Source organism: Aspergillus brasiliensis (genome assembly GCF_001889945.1).
Source record: "Aspergillus brasiliensis CBS 101740 unplaced genomic scaffold ASPBRscaffold_1, whole genome shotgun sequence".
Lineage (NCBI taxonomy): Eukaryota > Fungi > Ascomycota > Eurotiomycetes > Eurotiales > Aspergillaceae > Aspergillus > Aspergillus brasiliensis.
In genome coordinates, this window is record NW_027137442.1 from 4,189,420 (window position 1) to 4,207,406 (window position 17,987).

General features: G+C 49.9%; 9 protein-coding genes across 9 annotated transcripts; 5 read left to right on the forward strand and 4 right to left on the reverse strand.

The window, feature by feature from the left end:
* The first annotated feature begins 23 nt into the window (after positions 1-23).
* On the forward strand, positions 24-1,927 carry ASPBRDRAFT_167945 (uncharacterized protein). Its single transcript, XM_067619634.1, has 6 exons — positions 24-370; positions 446-1,024; positions 1,106-1,160; positions 1,235-1,297; positions 1,355-1,466; positions 1,555-1,927. Exons 1-6 carry the CDS (start codon positions 209-211, stop codon positions 1,865-1,867), a joined length of 1,284 nt encoding a protein of 427 aa, XP_067485530.1. The 5' UTR covers positions 24-208; the 3' UTR covers positions 1,868-1,927.
* On the reverse strand, positions 1,924-3,464 carry ASPBRDRAFT_37500 (ketopantoate reductase family protein). The gene has a single exon (XM_067623741.1). The coding sequence runs from the start codon at positions 3,196-3,198 to the stop codon at positions 1,981-1,983; it is 1,218 nt and encodes a 405-aa protein (XP_067485531.1). The 5' UTR covers positions 3,199-3,464; the 3' UTR covers positions 1,924-1,980.
* Positions 3,465-3,638: 174 nt separating this feature from the next.
* Positions 3,639-4,412, forward strand: ASPBRDRAFT_191524 (Sas10/Utp3/C1D family protein; the record flags this gene model as incomplete). Its single annotated transcript, XM_067620377.1, has 3 exons — positions 3,639-3,819; positions 3,870-4,036; positions 4,086-4,412. 3 exons carry the CDS (start codon positions 3,639-3,641, stop codon positions 4,410-4,412), a joined length of 675 nt encoding a protein of 224 aa, XP_067485532.1.
* A 690-nt stretch (positions 4,413-5,102) lies between these two features.
* On the forward strand, positions 5,103-6,028 carry ASPBRDRAFT_37502 (coiled-coil-helix-coiled-coil-helix domain-containing protein). The gene is made up of 3 exons (XM_067623742.1): positions 5,103-5,460; positions 5,532-5,796; positions 5,870-6,028. Exons 1-3 carry the CDS (start codon positions 5,210-5,212, stop codon positions 5,900-5,902), a joined length of 549 nt encoding a protein of 182 aa, XP_067485533.1. The 5' UTR covers positions 5,103-5,209; the 3' UTR covers positions 5,903-6,028.
* Positions 6,029-6,176: 148 nt separating this feature from the next.
* Positions 6,177-8,018, reverse strand: ASPBRDRAFT_264796 (UBX domain protein). The gene is made up of 5 exons (XM_067622271.1): positions 7,862-8,018; positions 7,723-7,778; positions 7,552-7,670; positions 6,401-7,505; positions 6,177-6,345 (listed from the first exon to the last, which is right to left on the reverse strand). Exons 1-5 carry the CDS (start codon positions 7,938-7,940, stop codon positions 6,307-6,309), a joined length of 1,398 nt encoding a protein of 465 aa, XP_067485534.1. The 5' UTR covers positions 7,941-8,018; the 3' UTR covers positions 6,177-6,306.
* Position 8,019: 1 nt separating this feature from the next.
* On the forward strand, positions 8,020-9,512 carry ASPBRDRAFT_264751 (cytochrome oxidase assembly protein SHY1). The gene is made up of 4 exons (XM_067622270.1): positions 8,020-8,447; positions 8,512-9,036; positions 9,131-9,236; positions 9,307-9,512. Exons 1-4 carry the CDS (start codon positions 8,168-8,170, stop codon positions 9,404-9,406), a joined length of 1,011 nt encoding a protein of 336 aa, XP_067485535.1. The 5' UTR covers positions 8,020-8,167; the 3' UTR covers positions 9,407-9,512.
* On the reverse strand, positions 9,473-11,031 carry ASPBRDRAFT_25878 (uncharacterized protein; the record flags this gene model as incomplete). Its single annotated transcript, XM_067622217.1, has 4 exons — positions 9,473-9,572; positions 9,622-10,176; positions 10,226-10,890; positions 10,939-11,031. 4 exons carry the CDS (start codon positions 11,029-11,031, stop codon positions 9,473-9,475), a joined length of 1,413 nt encoding a protein of 470 aa, XP_067485536.1.
* Positions 11,032-11,316: 285 nt separating this feature from the next.
* Positions 11,317-12,685, forward strand: ASPBRDRAFT_61680 (uncharacterized protein). The gene is made up of 5 exons (XM_067628327.1): positions 11,317-11,789; positions 11,839-12,019; positions 12,076-12,174; positions 12,229-12,281; positions 12,332-12,685. The coding sequence occupies exons 1-5, from the start codon at positions 11,402-11,404 to the stop codon at positions 12,511-12,513; spliced, it is 903 nt and encodes a 300-aa protein (XP_067485537.1). The 5' UTR covers positions 11,317-11,401; the 3' UTR covers positions 12,514-12,685.
* Positions 12,686-14,386: 1,701 nt separating this feature from the next.
* On the reverse strand, positions 14,387-15,562 carry ASPBRDRAFT_114009 (uncharacterized protein; the record flags this gene model as incomplete). Its single annotated transcript, XM_067616785.1, has 1 exon — positions 14,387-15,562. The coding sequence occupies one exon, from the start codon at positions 15,560-15,562 to the stop codon at positions 14,387-14,389; it is 1,176 nt and encodes a 391-aa protein (XP_067485538.1).
* Positions 15,563-17,987: the final 2,425 nt, after the last annotated feature.

Consider the following 17,987-nt stretch of genomic DNA (forward strand, 5'->3'; position numbering starts at 1 on the left):
GCGGTTTTTTGGCGCATCTGATCGTCTCTTGCTTGGATTGCCATTGAGGGATACGAAAGGCATTGGTGTATGCTGGATATATCTTGCTGGCGAAATAATCACGCAGATATAGTCAGGGAGCTCTTGTTTGCCCTCAACTTTCCCACAAACACTCATCCACTCCTCCTTGTTCTTCTTTCCCCTCCACACCAACCACTTTACCCCTCCAATGTCTAAACCTACAGGCAACGAGAAACCCACCTGGTGGCCCGGCGAGCAGCACGAGCTGTTCACAGACTGGGCCAAAACACAAGGCATCGTCATCAATGGAGTCAGTCCAGCCCGATTTACCGGCCGCGGCCTAGGTATGATAGCAACGCGAAAGATAGAAGTACATCCCCATCCTCCCGACGCTTATACCCCTCATTCTCATACATACAAACTAACATCGATATGATATCAACAGAAAGACTCCATCCTCGTCAAAGTCCCTCACTCTGCAATGCTCACGCCCTCTAAGCTCCCTTCTACCTTCACCTCGCGCTTTCCGGCCGACACACCAACCCACACCCTCTACGCCGCATACCTCACCAATGCCAGCCCCTCCCACATAACACCATGGCGCAGCACCTGGCCCACAATGGAAGACTTTACCTTAAGCATGCCGATCCTCTGGTCTTCATCTTCCCCTCTTACACCCAAGAGCAACACCAACAGAAGCAGCAACAGCAATATCCTCCAGGACCTCCTCCCCCCTTCCATCTCCAACACCTGGAGTACCATAACCCCCGGGAAACGGAAGCACAAATACGACACACGGCACCAAAACCTCCTCAAAGCACAAGAAACCCGTCTCCGCAAGGCATGGGACATCGTTGTCCGGGTATTCCCCGAGACAGATAAAGAGCTGTTCACGTACCATTGGGTGATTGTGAACACGCGAAGCTTCTTTTATCTTCTGCCGGGGGCGGAAATGCCAGAGGATAGGAATGATGCGATGGCGTTGGTGCCCTTTGCGGATTACTTCAATCATTCGGATGTGGCGGTATATCCCACCCTCTTCTATCTCCCTGTGTATGTTGAGTTAGTTGGATGGATCAAGGTTAGCTAACAAGAGATGATACAGTGTAATGTCAAGTTCGACGGGGAAGAGTACGTCTTCCGGGCTGCGAAGGAGTATAGTACGTTCTCTACCTACCTTTCTCATCACTCACCTCGAGATAACGTCGGTGATATACTAACAAGTGATATATAGACGAAGGCGAGGAAATTTACATGAGCTACGGACCTCATTCGAACGATTTCCTGTTCACAGAGTGTAAGCACCCCAATGACCCTACACAATCTCTTCCTTCCCCATACTAACCCATCTTAGACGGCTTCTACCTCGACACCAACGCCTCCGAAACCCTCTACCTCGACGAGATAATCTTGCAGGACCTCAACGCCTCAAAGCAAGAAGAACTCGAGTTCCACCAATATTACGGGTACGTCTACCATCCACTTATCCACCCACTATCAGAAAAACATGAAGGAAAAACAAAAACAACTAACCCATCTACTCACCAAATGCAGAAACTACCAACTCACATCCGAAGGAGTATGCTACCGAACAGAAATCGCCGCTGGGTTAACCTACATGCCACTGCGAGATTGGCAGGACTATGTATTAGGCTACTCAACCGAAGGGGTCGACGAGAAGATGTCTGCGGCTGTGATTCGGGGCTGGATCAAAGTGTATATCAAGGAAGCGGATGTGGCGATTGCGCGGTTAGAGGATTTGTATCTTGCTCAGACGGAGGATCAGGGCGTGGTTAGGATGTTGTTGAAGAGGTGGAGGCAGATCAGGAGTCTTTGTGAGGAGGCGGTGGATCGTGTCTCTTCATGAGCTATTCCAGTACTATCTGGGGTTGGGGGAAGAGGGAGTGTAAATAGAATAAGTAAGGGGTATATTAACTATCAATCAATTCACATATAAGTACAGGTATCCGTTCTGGGTAGCTACAAAATGTCGATTGGGATGGCGCTGGCATCTCTTTGCTTCGACGTGTGCTGCTTGCTCAGAACCAGGTGCTTCATCATGTAATTCACCACGCATTTGATACCGAGTTCTTCGCCTCTGCGCACGATATAGCCGTTCAGGTATTCAATCTCGGTCGTCTTGCCGGCTCGTACGTCCTGTAGCATCGAGCTGTGGTTCTTTGCGGTCTTGCTGGCAAGCTGAGTGACCATCCATCGCAGTCGTTCCGGGGAGAATCGGCCCTCAATGCCAGGGATACCCTGTAGTTCCGGAAGGGCGCAAATCACGCTCGAGATCTCATGAAGGAGCAGTCGCGTCACGCGTGTGAAGCTGTAGTTGTAGAGGAGCTCGCCATTCTCGCAGTTCATCACAGCTGTCAGCGGGTTAATGACGGCGTTCATCGCCAGCTTCTCGAGCTGGTAGAGCATAAGAGCGGACGGAGTCTCTGCAACTGCAACGAGGGGCGGAGTAAGAGTCATGGTCCGCAGGAGGTACTTGGTGCTTGCGGCCCAGTCATCCTCGTTTTCGCTGATTGGGGATGTCGAGTTCGAGGGCAGAGCCGGTCCGAGGATGGTCGTGCCGATGCCCGTATGGGCGACTTGGAATGGTTCTTTTCTGCGGGCCAGCCCATGCGAGACAATGCCTTGCATGTAGTTCGGGCGTTTGCGGGGATCAGGAAAGACCTTCTGATTAAGCTCATCAATGACACCCATGCCGTTTTGAAGAAGTAGGACCGTAGAGTCAGGTGTCAGACGGTGCTTGACAGACTCCAGAGCCATAGCCGTCACCGGCGCCTTGACAGTAACGACCAAGCATTCAATGCGCTCCTCATCCTGGACAGACCCGGCCAGGGATCCTTCAACGTCGACCTCGTCGGCTCGAGCTATGGCTTCCCCGGTCTTCCCGTTTTTATCCCAGTATGGGAATGCATGCCACGCTTTGCCATTCAGGACATTGACATCGAAGCCCGTCTTGATATCGTCCAATCCATTGGAGTTCACCGCTAGACACTTCTTCCTCCCCAGCCATGATTTGTAGAGACTGGGGTTATGCAGGAGTAGAGTGACGGGTGGAGGAGATGGGCGACTTGCGAGCGAGTGAGCAACGAATGTGCCTACATTCCCAAGGCCGAGGATATGTATGCGTCCAGACAGTCGGCGCTTTCCACTGTCTTTTGACGCTTCTTCAGCATTCTGCATCCATGTCGACGCGAGTCGGCTGGACGGCTTTGGATGCGAACCACGCCTTGAAACAAGACATAATTCGCAGATCGTCGTCCGCCGAAGCGGACTGCGCCCCAGTATGTACGACACTTTGACGGCGGGAGAGTAAATACAGCGAGTCCGATTTCAGGCACCGTCCAAGCTGAGAGGTGATGACAATTTGAATCACCGTCTCATTATAAAACAAAGCAATTGGAGACTAGCCTCAAGGATTTCCAGTGCCGCTAGCGATAGACAACCTAAAGAGAATAAAGCTATAGATCGAGAGTGAGTTCCGCATCGCATGAGGGAGAAGGCGGACTTATAGCTCTTCACCGCCATCGCTACCGCCTAGAGATAAAAAATCGACATTATCCGGTTCTTTTCAATCCAACATCATCGATTCCTTCCCCAGATATTCGTACACATAATCAAAAATGGATGCAGCAGATCTACTTCCGCTGCTCGAGCAGCTAGATGATAACATCGATGATCTTGAAGAGGCTTTGAAGCCCATACTGGATAGCTCCGTGGTGGAGACATCGAAGAAACTTCCGGTGATGGATAAAGCGAAATTTCATGTTTTGGTGACTTATGCGCTGGAGTCTCTGATTTTCTGTACGTCACACTACTTCTTTTGAAGCAAATCAATTGCTAATTTTCTACAGCGTATCTGCGTCTTCACGGCGTTAATGCTAAAGAACACTCCGTGTTTAGAGAATTAACTAGAGTCAAGCAATACTTTGCGAAGATCACCGCGCTCGAAGCGGAGCCGGAAAAGCGTACTCTAACTCTTGACAAGCAGGCTGCCAGTCGCTTCATCAAGCATGGTCTTGTAAGTTACTCTATGTGGATTGTCACTCAATAGGAGGCTAATTCAGTAGGCGGGAAATGACAAAATCGACTTGGCGCGCAAGGAGCTGGAGGCAAAAGAGAGGGCACGCGCTCAGTTAAAGGCATCGATACTGGCTAAAAAAGCAGGTGCTACGTCTCAGCAGTCGTCGCAGAATGCAGCAAGCAACTCCGAGAGTGAATCCGAGTCCGAAGAGCTTGTCCAGCCCGCATCCAAGCCGTCGGGCAAGAGCTCCGATGACAAGAAGAAGCGCAAGGACAAGCAGAAGAAGAGACTCAGCAAGGAAGAGCACAATGAGAACAAGAAGGAGCGGAGGAAGAAGAAGGACGAATTGCGCAAGTCGAAGAAGTTGAAATGAGGAGGGTTAGCGATATTATGTCGATCTGCCGGCTGGACCGGTTGAATGGGCTGTCTGTTACTGGGATTGCAGCATTTTATCAATAAGTGGTTTGCAGCCATCCCAGTAGCAGACAATGTCTACAGGCTTTGCTGCCGCGCAACCACTAAAAAGTAACATGGAATGATGATACCCACCACATAGAGGATGGCCTCAATGAACACTGTTGAAAGACGACGAGTACAGTGAGGTACCGGGTACATACCGTGGTCCATTGTAGGCCTGGTGTAGGAGTGGATGAAACCTTCCATGGAATACTATGTGATTCGAGTCATTTACTCAAAGCAGTGGCAAGTGACTGACAGAGAGAGGATGTTCATGCTCAGCCCTGTGGATCATGGCGATGCAGTGAGTCACTGCCGGAGTTAAGCAGAAATGTGCGGAATGCGGATACTGCACAGTAACTTCTCCACCCAGTAGTCCAATACTTCACCCACTAGCAATTAAACAATCCAAATTATCATAATATATCCCTCATTTCTATGCTAAAACTATCCATCCTCGGTATTAAACCAACGATCAACCGTAAGCGCCGGGACCGGCAGCTGACCTAACGTCCGGAGCAACCAATCAGCGACGGCAGAATGACCAGGCGATCGGAGTTTTCGAACTTTCTCCGCCCGACTTTCGAGCTTCTTCTTTTCCGACTATAAAACAACTCTCTCCACCCGCTTCCCAACACTTACGCTACACTTTCATACAAAACAACACCTTCACCTCTACCTTACCAACAACCACAACCACACAAACCACACAAAATGCCTCGTCAACGCCGTGGTGCCGCCCCTACCCCCGCGCGCAGCGCTCCCACCCGCCCTACCGCTGCTCCCGCCAGACCTGCTGCCGCCCCTTCCTACGGCCAGCAACAGCCTCACTCGACTGCTGCTCACCCCCAGCAGCAGCACCACGCTGCCCCTCCGGCTGCTGCCCCTGCCGCCACTCCCGCCGCTGCTCCGGTCCAGCAAAGCCAGGGTCCCGGTCTCTTCGGCCAGATGGCCTCGACTGCTGCGTATGTTGCCACATACACACCCCCGATACTTTCCTAAATCCGCCCAGCTAACCAAAATGAATGAAATATAGTGGTGTCGCCGTCGGCTCCTCCATCGGCCACGCCATCGGCGGAATGTTCTTCGGCGGTGGTGGTGGCTCCAGCGCCCCCGCTGAGGCTCCCCAGCAGGCGGCGCCGGCTCCGGCTCAGGCCATGGACAACGGTCTCTGGGCTGGAAACGCTACCAACAGCTCTTGGGAGGCGCCGGCTTGTGCCACGGATGCGCAGAACTTCCGCAAGTGTATGGATGAGAACAAGGGTGACTTGACGATCTGTGGATGGTATTTGGATCAGCTGGTATGTTGCCTCCCCCTCTGAGTGGTTGTGGGTATGGATGAATGCTAATGGGGTTTTCTTCTGTGTGTTATAGAAAGCTTGCCAGGCTGCTGCTAAGCCGTACTAAACTGGTTCCAATCGGTGATTGGTGGTGGATGTGATGAATGATTTTATGGATGGGCATGGGCATATATGCATAGTGGTGGATTAGCCCGTTATTCTCTCTTATTTTATTATTATTATCTATTACCCCTTGTATAACATATACCATTTTGGAAGTTACTACCCTTATTTTTCATGGGTTGGGTCCATGGCATGCATGGAAAGGACTGAAAATATAGATAAAAAAAAGGATCATTCCACTCTTCATGCGCTTCTGTTTTTGGTTGTGATAGATAGTTGTAAATGATAAGACAGGCTTAGTATCATTCTGATAGGGTACATACATGCTTCGCTGCAAGCAAAGGAAGTAGTTAGAAGTTTGATATATACATAGCAAGAACCTAGTATATTGCAGTAAGATACGGCTTCCTATCGTCGGTCTCCGTCGTTTCGAGGTTGAAAGTTCAACTAAGCAGCCGTTAGCATATCAGATTCTCTTCTTCAAGGTCAGTAGAGTACTCACCTGATTCCCATTATAAAACTGCCGATCATCCCCCTCATTCTGCGCATCCCTCAACGTCCGAATAATCGGTCCTCCGGATGGATTCAGCCGCCTGCGTCCCGCATCGCTCGACCCTGACGAAGCCGTGCTAGCAGCCGGGGCAGCCTCATTACCCGACGACTGTGTCGTCCCATACCCGAAAAATGACCCCACAAGCCCCGTGGCAGTACCAACCGCCGATGACACCAGCCCGTAGGCAGACGACACTGCCCGGACTGGCAAGCTCGCACCCGCAGCGGAATACGCTTCCGTGTAGGTCTGGATCGGAACCATGACCAGGTTCGCGGAGCTGCCGAGTCCCAGCTCGGCGAGGGTTTGCTCCTCGTCGGCGATGGTGATGGTGCGATTCGGGAGAGGTGTCAGGATGTGTTTGAGGTTGTAGGGACTTCGTTCTTCCATTTGGCTGTCGAGCCAGGGGCGGACATCGTTGCGGATGGTTTGGGTGGGAGTGAAGCTGGAGCGCACGGAGCTGCCGTCGAAGAGACGCACTTGGAGACGGTACTGCTTCGGAGGGGAGGGTTGGCGCCGTTCAGCGGGTTCGCTGGTGGGTTCCTTGGGTGCTATTGGGGAAGATGGCTTCTCTTTTGGGGTGAGTTTGGGCTTGGGCTTGCTCTCTTGTGTGGGTGGTCGGGATGTCTGCTTGGGTGCCGGCACTTGTTTCTGTTGTTGGAGTTTCTTGGTTGGAGGTGGACGCTGTTGCTCGGCTCGCGCATCGTCTACTCGTCTCTTTCCTTCACGGATAGTTGCATCGCGGGGTTGCTCTGGTTCAGTTGTAGAGGGCTGGGGTGCAGGCTGAGATGGAGCTGGTGCTGGTGTAGGAGCTGGTGCCGCGACAGGCGCTGGAGTCGGTGTAGGTGCAGCAGACACAGGTGCCGGCATAGGAGGGGACACAGGAGCAGGGGCATCAGAAGCCACAGGCGCAGACGTCGTGTCACCCACATCAGCGCCTGTACTCCCTACATCCTGCTGAGCCGGTGCGCGACTCTCATCCAGCTTCACAAGTAGGCGATCGCGAAAGTCTTCCTTGGAAATGTCCGGCACGAGGTAATCGCACAGCATACCATTCCTGCGACGGTCAACAATGCCCCTAACCCCATAACTATATTACATACTTTATCACGACGACGGTGGGAAACTTGATGATGGGACAAAAGGAGGCCAGAAAGCCCGCTTCCTGACTATCTTTGGTGAAGCGCAAGAGGACAGCTCTCGATTGGATTAGTTGCGATAACTGCGTAGCATTAGACTAGAGCAGTAGAGCGTGTTTAAAATGTGCTGCAGACCTCCTCATCAAACGTAAAGTAGTTATCCTCCCATTCTGTGCTCGTCTGCTCGTCATCTAGGTAGCCGTGTCAGTACCGCGGAGTATCGCCGAGCTCCAACATCCCTCCATTTCATGGCAGTAGAAAGAACGAGACGAACCTCTAACGAAGCAAACGACAGCTTTGTTCTCAGCGACCGCCGCAGAAATACCCTCCTGTAAACTTCCAGAGTAGAACATATTGCGTCTCACGTTCTGTGTGAATTAAGTAGACAAGTGACAACTGAAGCTGATGGGTTGCGGAGCTACCAACTGAACACCCGCAATCGATAAGCCGACAATCCGCAGCAAACATCGGCGGAAAAGACCCCGTCCCGACCCGCTCTTCATTCTTCCACTGGCACTCCATTCAACCACAGTCTACAATTCAATCAATTGCACTAGAAATCAAGCAATCCAGCGCAACAATGCGCTCCCTCCTCTCCGTCCTCTCCCGGACGGGCACAAGAACCCACCCCCTTCGCCCCGTATCCTCAATCCTGCGCACCCCCCTCAACAGAACAGCAGCAGCACCAGCATCAGACTCCCTCTGCACGCGCTGTCTCCGACGAACCAACAACACCACCCAACGCCGCTTCTACAACAACAATCAGTTCACCGACGACCAGCGCTGGCTCTCTGTAGTCGACGCTCCCAGCCAAGTCGTCCGCACAGGCCGGAAACATGGTCCGGGGCTGATCATTCTCGGTGCGCCATACCCATCATTCATTCCAACCTCACAACCAACATACTAACATAGTTCTTGCAAAAGCATTAATCCCCATAATCTCCTTCGCCCTCGGAACATGGCAAATTCAGCGTCTAGAATGGAAAACGAACCTAATTGCCAAATACGAAGACCGGCTAATCAAGCCCCCACTACCTCTACCTCCGCGGATCGATCCGTCCGCGATCTCCGAGTTCGATTACCGTCGTGTCGTTGCTTCGGGAACCCTCCGACATGATCAGGAGATGCTGGTGGGTCCGCGCATGCGCGAGGGCCAGGATGGGTTCTTCGTGGTGACGCCGCTGGAGCGCGAGAATGGGAGTACGGTGTTGGTGAATCGGGGGTGGATTAGTCGGAAAATGAAGGAGAAGAGGGATAGATATAAGCAGGGAGACGGGAGGGCATTGCCGGAGGGAGAGGTCGTGGTGGAGGGGTTGTTGAGGGAGCCGTGGAAGAAGAATATGTTTACGCCGGATAATGTGCCGGCTGAGGGGAAGTTCTATTTCCCTGATATTGAGCAGATGGCGGAGTTGACGGGGAGTCAGCCCGTGTGGATTGAAGAGACTATGGGTATGTTATTCCTTCCTGCTTCACTTTGGTCTTTGACTTGGTTTGGTTTGGCTATGTATTGGGTTGATGAAGCTAATCTATGATGTTGGATCAGTCCCCGACATGGTCGAGGCGATGGATCGTGAGGCCAAGGGTATCCCTATTGGCCGTGCTGCTGAAGTTAACCTCAAGAATAACCACAGCCAGTATATCTTTACTTGGTATGTTGCATTCCTCCTTTCCTCCCCAGGTGCTGCATGGCTGCTTGAACCCTGGCTAACGGCTGCGCAGGTACGGCTTGTCGCTAGCAACCTCTATAATGCTGGGGATGATCATCCGCAAGCGTCCCAATGAGGCTACTCGGCGTGTGCGCCAGAACCGGAACTGGTAGAGGCTCGTGGCCGCGCATGTTGAACGGCGTTTGGACGTGTATCTATAGGAATTGTATATTGTATCATCATGGTGGCATCGCCAATCTCATATCTTGCAACAGCTCCTTGGGCAGGTGCTTCTGCGCCAGTGAGAAGATTGTGGTGGACTGGTTAACGTGCCGTTGTCTACTGAATTAGTACACCTTGTAGAAAATAGCAGAATGGCTTAACTCACCGCCGCATCAAGGTCGCAACATCGCTCTCGTCAATGGTCTTACGCCCCGCGTGCTTGGAATACGCCGCCAGATCCTCGCTTGCCTGTTCAAAGTACCACGACGAAGCCTGCTCAATCGCGGCCAGTGTCTCCTTGCTGATCTTGGCCTTTGACCCGTTTCGCGCCCGCGCAAACCGGGTGGCCAGCTTCTTCACAACTCCGACGGGAAGGTTGGGCACGGGGATGCCATGGCGGGAGAGCTTCTTCTGTTTTGCACCGGGCATGTAGCGATCCTCGTCCCGCAGGCCTCCGCCAGCAATGCCTGGACTCTGGCTCTCACTTAGGGCCACCGGAGCGGGCGGCGGAGATTGCAGTTCCATGCCAACGTCGCCAGCAGCGATGGACACGCTGTCGCCATCATCGGACCCTGCTCCAGTGTCCAATGGCATATCCATCGAAAGTTCGAACCCTTCATCGTCGTGGATGGGCTCATCCTGGTCCAATTCTGCGCCAGGAGCAGGCGGAGACGGGAAATTGAAGTCAAAGTTGAACCGTCCAAGATCCTCCGTTTCTCCTCTGTATGTACGTTAGCAGACTGATCGCCCCAATTGTGCATAGAACTCACCCTCCGTCAAAATCCCCTTGAGTAAGAACCGTATCGTCGCCTCCTTCATCATCACCACCATGTACAATCCCCGTATCATCCCCATCTTCACTCTCACTCTCTAACCCAGTCGCCGCCCCAATCTCACTCATGCGCGGGCCACCCACGCTCATCATCGACAATCTATTCCGATCATACTCACTCGTAGCTCGCCGAGGATACTCAACCGTAATATCCTCTTCCTCGAACGCCAACGACAGCCGGGGTGGCCGCATCTCCAGTTCCTCATCTGCCTCCTCCACCTCATCCAGCGGCAGCGACAAGCGAGGGCGCTCGATCTCGGGCTCATTATCCAGCTCTTCAATTTCATCTTTCTCCGGTTCTGGTTCTGGCGAAGACTCTACTTGCTCCTGCGGCGAGGATTGTATAGGCTGGGTCGTCGGGGCAAGGGCTTTCCCTAGGTTCCGGAGGATGTCGAATGTCGTTTCGCGCTGGATCCGCCCGCTTCGTCTGCGATCGCGTCCGGGTGTGTTCGCGGCGCGTCGCTGCAGCGCCTGCACTCGATACGGCGTGGATGGCGCGCCGGCGCCCCTGTTTCGCGGGGTGTATCGGTTCGCGGAGGGGGTGTTGGATGCGAAACGGCTGGGGGTGAGGGGGTATTTCGTGTGTGTGGGGAGGCGTTGCAACTACGCTCTGGTTAGTAGGTACAGGACGATATAGTGGAAGCAGCTTACTCTTGTGAGTGTGGTGTCTCCTACTGGAGTCAATGCTTCTGAGCCATCAGACACTCGGGGTGACCGGCGACGCGGGTTGGGAGTGGTCGCCATTGGCTAACGGGGATGCGGATTTATCGCATCAAATGGTTTACCATGTAGCAAATATCAGGGCTTAGTATATATGCCAGCTGTTCATGATAATAGAAGCCAACATCGGCGATAGACGAAGAGGGGTTGAATGGCTGAGGCGATAACTGGAGCGCGTCTCGGAGAAGAGCAGCAGCGGAACGGAAGGGAAGGCGGTAAACTGGTTCGTTCCAGTTAGACCCACTGATTGGTGCTGCTTCTTATCGATAAGGAAGAGAAAAAGTTGCACGGCCAGCGACATCATCATCTCCAACGCTTGTCACGGCTAATCATTTGCCATTGAAGAATACGCATCAGTTGTGTCCCTCGCATATCGTCTCAGCGACCGCACATCATGTCTGACGAAACTCCCAAGCCGTCCGCCCTCGCCGCCAAGGTGGACAAGAAGCGCAAGCGCCAGGCCGAAGACTCCAAGCCGAACGACGCAAAGCCGACCGGCAGCACCAGCGAAGGCCCGAACAAGAAGCGCAAGGGTGGCAAGAACTTCAATGACCGGAAGAACAAGGGTAAGGGTAAGGGCAAGAAGGATGACAAGGGCAAGTCGGATCAGAAGCCCGCTAAGAAGGAGCCTGCCGATACCAAGGTGACGGAGACCAAGGGCGGCATTGATGAAGCGATTGGAAAGATGGACGGCCGATTGTTGGCGGATCACTTTGTGCAAAAAGCTAAGCGCCATAACAAGGAGCTGAGTGCGGTTGAGCTGAGTGATCTGTCTGTGCCGGGTAAGTTGGGTGCCTTTGCTGCTGGAAATCGGAGTACTGACGGGAGTAGATTCCGCGTTCCAGGATACGTCGTCGTTCGAACAGACCCGGTCTCTGGAGCAGCTTCCTGCGTTCCTGAAGGCGTTCAGCCCGAATAAGGGGGCTGACCTTGCGAAGGCATCGGAGGAGAAGGGTACTCCGCACACTTTGGTTATTTCTGGTGCTGCGCTCAGAGCTGCCGACGTTGTTCGGTAAGTCATGGAGCCTGATGAATGAGAAGTTATGGGCGGTGCTGATATCTCTAAAGGGCTCTCCGTTCGTTCCAGACTAAAGAAGCTATTGTCGGGAAGCTGTTTGCCAAGCACATCAAGCTGGAGGAGGCCAAGCAGTTCCTGGAGCGCGCACGGTATGTATTACTTGTATATATAAAAATTTTATGACCATCGCTAATGATCAATAGCACGGGAATTGGAGCCGGCACCCCTGCTCGTATCTCGGATCTGATTGAAGCAGGTATGTCTAACCCGAACAATTCTTCTCGGAAGCAAATCTGATCGTTACAGGCTCCCTCAAATTGGGTGAACTCGAACGCATTGTCATCGACGGATCCTACGTAGACCAGAAGCAACGAGGCATCTTCGACATGAAGGAAACGCATCTCCCGTTGTTGCAGCTGCTCACGCGGCCCGAGTTGCGGGAGCGGTACGGCGCAGCAGACAAGAAGATTAAGATCTTGGTCTTTTAGCGGTTGAGTAATATTATATGGCGTTACAAACGGGCTGGCATCGTTTTATTTGCTCATGTATAAACCTGGGAGTTGTTCATAGAAGACAAAAGTGACATTAACACTGCATTCTTTATTTGTTAGCTTTCTCAAAGATATAGCATATCACACCAATCTATCTCCTCTTTATGACACACATGCCATACGAAATCAAGCATATTGAGAGAAACAGGTCGTCCACAACACCAATATGCACATCACCTACAGCACGAAAGGAACTACTGGAAATTAGAGTCCACAATAACTGAAATCCTAATAGGCCAATGGAGGAGACGTGATGCCAGATAGGAACAAGCAGGTAGGAAGCAAGAGGTGGCTATAGACAATAACTAAAGGATGGTGACTCGCAGCGACTGGCTAACCAGTTGCCACACTCGTCCATGTGTGCTATTTGTTGTGCTTGTTGTTATCAATTTCATCCTACGTATGCAGCGTTGCCTTGATACATGTACTGCGAGTTTGAGTTCATACGGTGTTCAGGGCCATATTCTTGGTTCAGACGCTGGAGCACCTGCATAGCTAGCATCTTAGTAGCAGGCTCTATCAGGTTATAGAATATGAACTGACTCGAACTGAATACATCCAAGCATTATCGCTAATATAGACCGCTAATTTGTTCCAAACGATACTGGAATCTCGAGCTAGTAAATCTAACTACATACCCGAAGCTAAAGGCGGCTTCCCCACTAAATCCTCCTTAGACTTCTCACATTGGATTTATCTATCTCTCAAGCCCTCAGCATCTTCGGTATCAGGAATATTCTGATTGTTACTATTATTGACACTCCCAGCAGCCTCCGGGGTAAAGAACGCTTTCAGGCGGGTTCGAACGCACAAGGTTCAGGGAAAAAAAAACTAGGAGGGAACATGGTTCTTTGTTTTATTAAGGTGTCATCCTTGTTACCAGTGTTCCCGGTTGAGCCAACAGACCCCGTAGGGTCCAAATATTGTACCTTCCAAGGTATACAGATATACCCCTTTCCTCAAAACACGCATGCAGAGTGCTTCAAGGGGGGATTCAGACACGCAAAGCTGAGGCAAATCTCTGGAAGGGAACTTGGTTTTAGTTCAATCATGCTGTTATCTGTGGTACCAGTTGAGCCGTACTATGACCCGTAAATATGTATGTCATAGTTTCTAAGCTATATATACTAATCCCTTACTATTGAAGAATCAACCTATATCGGCATAAGTTCTTCTATTCTCTAGATAGATAGCTCGTCTTCCTTCAATCTTCTGTATAATCTACAGAAGCTGTTCCCACAATAACTTTTCTGTATCACTACCTGACAGAGATTGGGGTAGACAGAAGAATAGCCATATATTGTTTGCTGGCAGATTTGAACATTTCTTACTAGTAGTATGTCTATGCCATGAACCATAGGAACATTGTTCGAGTCATACAACATGCAACATGTAAGCGAATGTAAATGTTGCTCAGACTGCATTAATGCTGCCTACACTTGTTACCCAATGATGATGATATCATTACTACTCCAACTATGGTACTTCAACTACAGTACCACTACTACATGGCCATCATTTACCAAGCTGGCATTCGATTCAAATCTTGAACCAAAAGTCAAGATACCGGTGCATAACGTCCAAGTCTTGCTATTAGTATTGACCACAAGCTAGTCACTATTACGGAAATTCTCTGAGCTCTGCAAATCAACCAGTATAATCTATTGTGAGCTCACCAAACGCATTCTCTGCACATCCACTCGAATCCCAACTCTTCCTATCACAAAGAGCATAAAAAATCAAAGTACATCGGGAGACATATTGTCCACAACATCAACACCGTGATCATATCACCTCCAGCTTAAAGAAACTACCGGAAATATAGTTCAGGATAACTGAAACTCAGTTTCCCTAATAAAAGCTCGACCTGTGGACCTTCATATGTATAATTGTAAAGCTTTTGCGAGAGGTGACTGATACCACCATTGTGGAGGGTGAACGACTTCAATCTGGGCATATGGTTCTTCATGAGCCGGATTAAGGCTTCCCAGTTCTCTGGAACGTGGCACCAACAATCGAAAAGCCCTACTGAGGTCAGGTACTGGCCGTTGGCTCTCAGAAAATTGGCGAGGTCACGCGAACCAGCATCGACAGAATGAAACTCGACATGCTTTAATTGAGGGAAGGGACCGGCCTTGCTGATAGGTGACAGGGCGTTCCCATCCCGTCCAGGATGTTTGCAATCCTCTCTATAGATGAGCCTCTCCAGACACGGCGCCTCCTTGAGGATCTGGCATACACTGAGATCCAAGGCAGCACGGCAGTCTTTGGAGTCGTCATCGACGATTTTCAGGGTGTGTAGGTTTGTCCAGCTACTAATCATGTTGCAAGGCTCTTTAACGTGAAAGTAGAATGGGTCCGTTCTAGAGCGAATACCACCTAATCTTACGACATTATCCCGCGGATAGATGAAGGTAAGTTGCTCCGGATTGATGTCAGCTTCGGCAAGGATTTGAAGCAACATGTTGATATATTCACTCTCGGCCCGTATTTGGGTCACTGGTGCCTCTAGGCAAATCTCAAAGCTGCGGCAATTTGTGAGTGAGTTTTTGAGGTCATTCATTAGAGTATGGATCTCGGGCAATTTCACGGAAAGTTGCATGAACTTGTCGCTCACGTTGAGTCGTTCAGCAGGACAGAGATAGCGCCATGGATACACGACTCGCATGGTATGGGGAATGTGACGGAGGTCGGGGTTCGAGGCAATTGCGTGGATTTTTTGAATGCGTGAGCGAGATAGCCTTGCATGAAGCGTCGGCAGATGCGGAACTATAAGTTTGAAAGCGAGGGGGAATATCTTTCTGTCCAACTCTTTGGAGACCTGCCGAAGGGCAAGCATTTGGTCTGTCGAGAGATAAGTGACCACATCCCACAGAAGCTCAAGCGGGAGCTTTTCCAATGGGGCCTCTCCCTTTGCACAAACAACAGGTTTCTTAGGTCTTCTGGGGAGAAAATGCTTCTTTACTGGCAGGAAACAGAACTCCATGGCTCGATGTGTCAAAGATGGCACAACATAAACTGGTGGATGATATTCGACCTGAATATATGTCGACGCGGACTCAGAAATAGCAGTGATGAGAGTTAAAGGACACTAGAACAGGCCATCCGTTTCTTTTATATCCAGATAGGATGTTGTCGAAGAGGTCCTTGACGCCGTTGTGGCTTGCAGGTGAAACCCACCCAGACGGGAAATCACCTGTTCTCACTATAGTGAATGATGCAACTACTACCAATACTAGAGTTTAATAGCAAGAAGAGCTCTCTTCAACTACGTAAGATGGTAGGAAAGATCCGGTCATCTCTTTTCTAAACCATAGTGTACATATTATTGAGCAACACTAGCTTGTTAGGGCTCTCGGGCTGTTACACCCAGCTGTGAGCATGAAAGTAGTAGACTAACTTATATTTAATGCCATCCAGTTTGAATATTGACAGAATATGAGGAGTCATGCTCCTAGTAGTATAGCAAAACGTGTCAGCAAGGCTCCGGGTTCGACCAAGCCATCATTTCGATACACATGGGTAGAAAAGAACAGAGCAAGGAAACATCCATCTCTTTCTGGTATAAAAATGTGAAATTTTACTACATTTCGGCTCCAGAGAACGCAAAGGTTAAAACACAGCAGTGTAAGACAAAGCAAAAGGTAAGACGCAGAAAGTTAAGTTAGAAGAATGAGAGTTGAGATACAACCGCCAACCATTAGCCATTTCCATTGATGAGTAAATTACCCTGAGCATAATAAGTAATGGCCCCTGTGGGTTCCTTCTTCTGCTCAACTGGAAAGCAGCGGTGGTAACGAAATGCTATCTGCATCTAGGGTGTTCGTGTCGATCATCGCACCAAGTATGTATTTTGGTTAGACCATGGTCAGAAGCAGTCGCAGCAGTCGCTTTCACTTTTCAGAAGCAGACAGTAAGGAAAGAAGTACACTTTGGAAGCATGCGAAGAGCCGTTATGTTCGCAGATTAAGGACGCATATAGACCCAGGTATATCCCATGGTAGGTTCCAAGTATATCCCATCAACATTCGACGGAGGCACTTTTTCTTCTGGTCAGAATATGTTGTGATGATAGCACATGTTGTCCCTTCTAGTGCATCACGGTCGATAAGAGATCCCACAAGCTCCATAACCACGGCAACAACTACTGGCAAAGTTCAATCTTGAACAGTGCCTCGCATTAATGACGGTCTGACCATCAGTGACATTAATACCGATGAGTTCCATACCCATCCTAAACTTGGCACCGTGCGCTTTAGTCTTGATCAACCAAGAATTGGCTCCTGACAACTCAGTGCCAAGGGCAAATGAGTGGACGCTGGGATCGTCACTCATTTCTCCATCATAGGTGAATTCGGGTGGAAATTTGGGAGGCGTGAGTGCAGGGGCATATATTGCCGTTTGGTATTGTATAATGGAGAATGATTAGCGAAATTTGGGGTCTAGCCACACGGTGGAGTGTTTCCTGATTCAAGAATAGCCGGAGCACACATGCCCTGTATACGCCCACAATCAAGATAGTATCAGATGCTTATGATGCAAGGTCATAACCACATTGATTATAGCATCCACGGTCGATGTACCTTTAAGGGATATTTTTTTGGTTCCTCAGTCATCGCTCGTGGTGTCAGTGCCATATTTGATTAGGAGTTCTGTTGACGATGACAGACGGAGCGGGCATTGTAAGGTTGGTAAAGCCATCAGGACAGATGATTATTCTATGTATGGTATCACTGGAGTATGCACAAGCATGAGAGTGTTGATTGGCGTTGCTAAGGTCCCAATCCTCAGAACCGCTACGAGGCAAGTAGCTTCAAGTTCTGGGGTTGTAGTTGTTGCATCACTCTGTCGAATCTATCATGCGTGGATAGTATGTAGGGTTTAGTGAGTTATCACAGATTTGAGATAGATTCTCCCAGTAACTTTTTGAACTCATAGAATATATTATTTCATGCTAGGATAATGCTCAGTAGTATCGAAAGTACACAGTTGGCAGATATAAGACAGATTGGGGTTTTTCGACCTTCCAAGAGATGATCATGTAGTATAGAGCATTGGAGTAAGAAGAAGGTCAAGAAATAAAGGGAAAAGAAGCTGAATTTATAGCCTTCAATACAAATATCAATGAATAGAACAAGATGAATAGGAATCAATCTACTGGATTAAACAATACAATACATTATTAGCTTATCTATAAGGCCTACCATAACTTGACAGATGAATGTACCCTAAAGAACTATTGCTCTACCCAATCAATAGCCTTTAATTCAGTGATACAATGAATAGAACATGAATGAATAAATGAATAAGAATCAATAAGATGAATGGAACAATACAATACACTTATCATTCTATCAATAAGCCTTACCATAACCTGAATAGATGAATGCACCCATCCTAAATGACAATCG

Excerpts from the sequence above, each read along its gene's own strand:
- ASPBRDRAFT_37502 (XM_067623742.1), top strand. The coding sequence starts at position 5,210 with ATGCCTCGTCAACGCCGTGGTGCCGCCCCTACCCCCGCGCGCAGCGCT. Across the intron at positions 5,461-5,531 it reads CAGATGGCCTCGACTGCTGC|TGGTGTCGCCGTCGGCTCCT; the intron begins GTATGTTGCCAC and ends AATGAAATATAG. Across the intron at positions 5,797-5,869 it reads GATGGTATTTGGATCAGCTG|AAAGCTTGCCAGGCTGCTGC; the intron begins GTATGTTGCCTC and ends TGTGTGTTATAG.
- ASPBRDRAFT_37500 (XM_067623741.1), bottom strand. The coding sequence starts at position 3,198 with ATGCAGAATGCTGAAGAAGCGTCAAAAGACAGTGGAAAGCGCCGACTG.
- ASPBRDRAFT_264796 (XM_067622271.1), bottom strand. The coding sequence starts at position 7,940 with ATGTTCTACTCTGGAAGTTTACAGGAGGGTATTTCTGCGGCGGTCGCT. Across the intron at positions 7,671-7,722 it reads ACTTTACGTTTGATGAGGAG|TTATCGCAACTAATCCAATC; the intron begins GTCTGCAGCACA and ends AATGCTACGCAG. Across the intron at positions 7,506-7,551 it reads CCCACCGTCGTCGTGATAAA|GAATGGTATGCTGTGCGATT; the intron begins GTATGTAATATA and ends TGACCGTCGCAG.
- ASPBRDRAFT_264751 (XM_067622270.1), top strand. The coding sequence starts at position 8,168 with ATGCGCTCCCTCCTCTCCGTCCTCTCCCGGACGGGCACAAGAACCCAC. Across the intron at positions 9,037-9,130 it reads GTGGATTGAAGAGACTATGG|TCCCCGACATGGTCGAGGCG; the intron begins GTATGTTATTCC and ends ATGTTGGATCAG. Across the intron at positions 9,237-9,306 it reads AGCCAGTATATCTTTACTTG|GTACGGCTTGTCGCTAGCAA; the intron begins GTATGTTGCATT and ends ACGGCTGCGCAG.
- ASPBRDRAFT_167945 (XM_067619634.1), top strand. The coding sequence starts at position 209 with ATGTCTAAACCTACAGGCAACGAGAAACCCACCTGGTGGCCCGGCGAG. Across the intron at positions 371-445 it reads TAGCAACGCGAAAGATAGAA|AAAGACTCCATCCTCGTCAA; the intron begins GTACATCCCCAT and ends TGATATCAACAG. Across the intron at positions 1,298-1,354 it reads CGATTTCCTGTTCACAGAGT|ACGGCTTCTACCTCGACACC; the intron begins GTAAGCACCCCA and ends AACCCATCTTAG.
- ASPBRDRAFT_61680 (XM_067628327.1), top strand. The coding sequence starts at position 11,402 with ATGTCTGACGAAACTCCCAAGCCGTCCGCCCTCGCCGCCAAGGTGGAC. Across the intron at positions 11,790-11,838 it reads GAGTGATCTGTCTGTGCCGG|ATTCCGCGTTCCAGGATACG; the intron begins GTAAGTTGGGTG and ends TGACGGGAGTAG. Across the intron at positions 12,175-12,228 it reads CAGTTCCTGGAGCGCGCACG|CACGGGAATTGGAGCCGGCA; the intron begins GTATGTATTACT and ends AATGATCAATAG.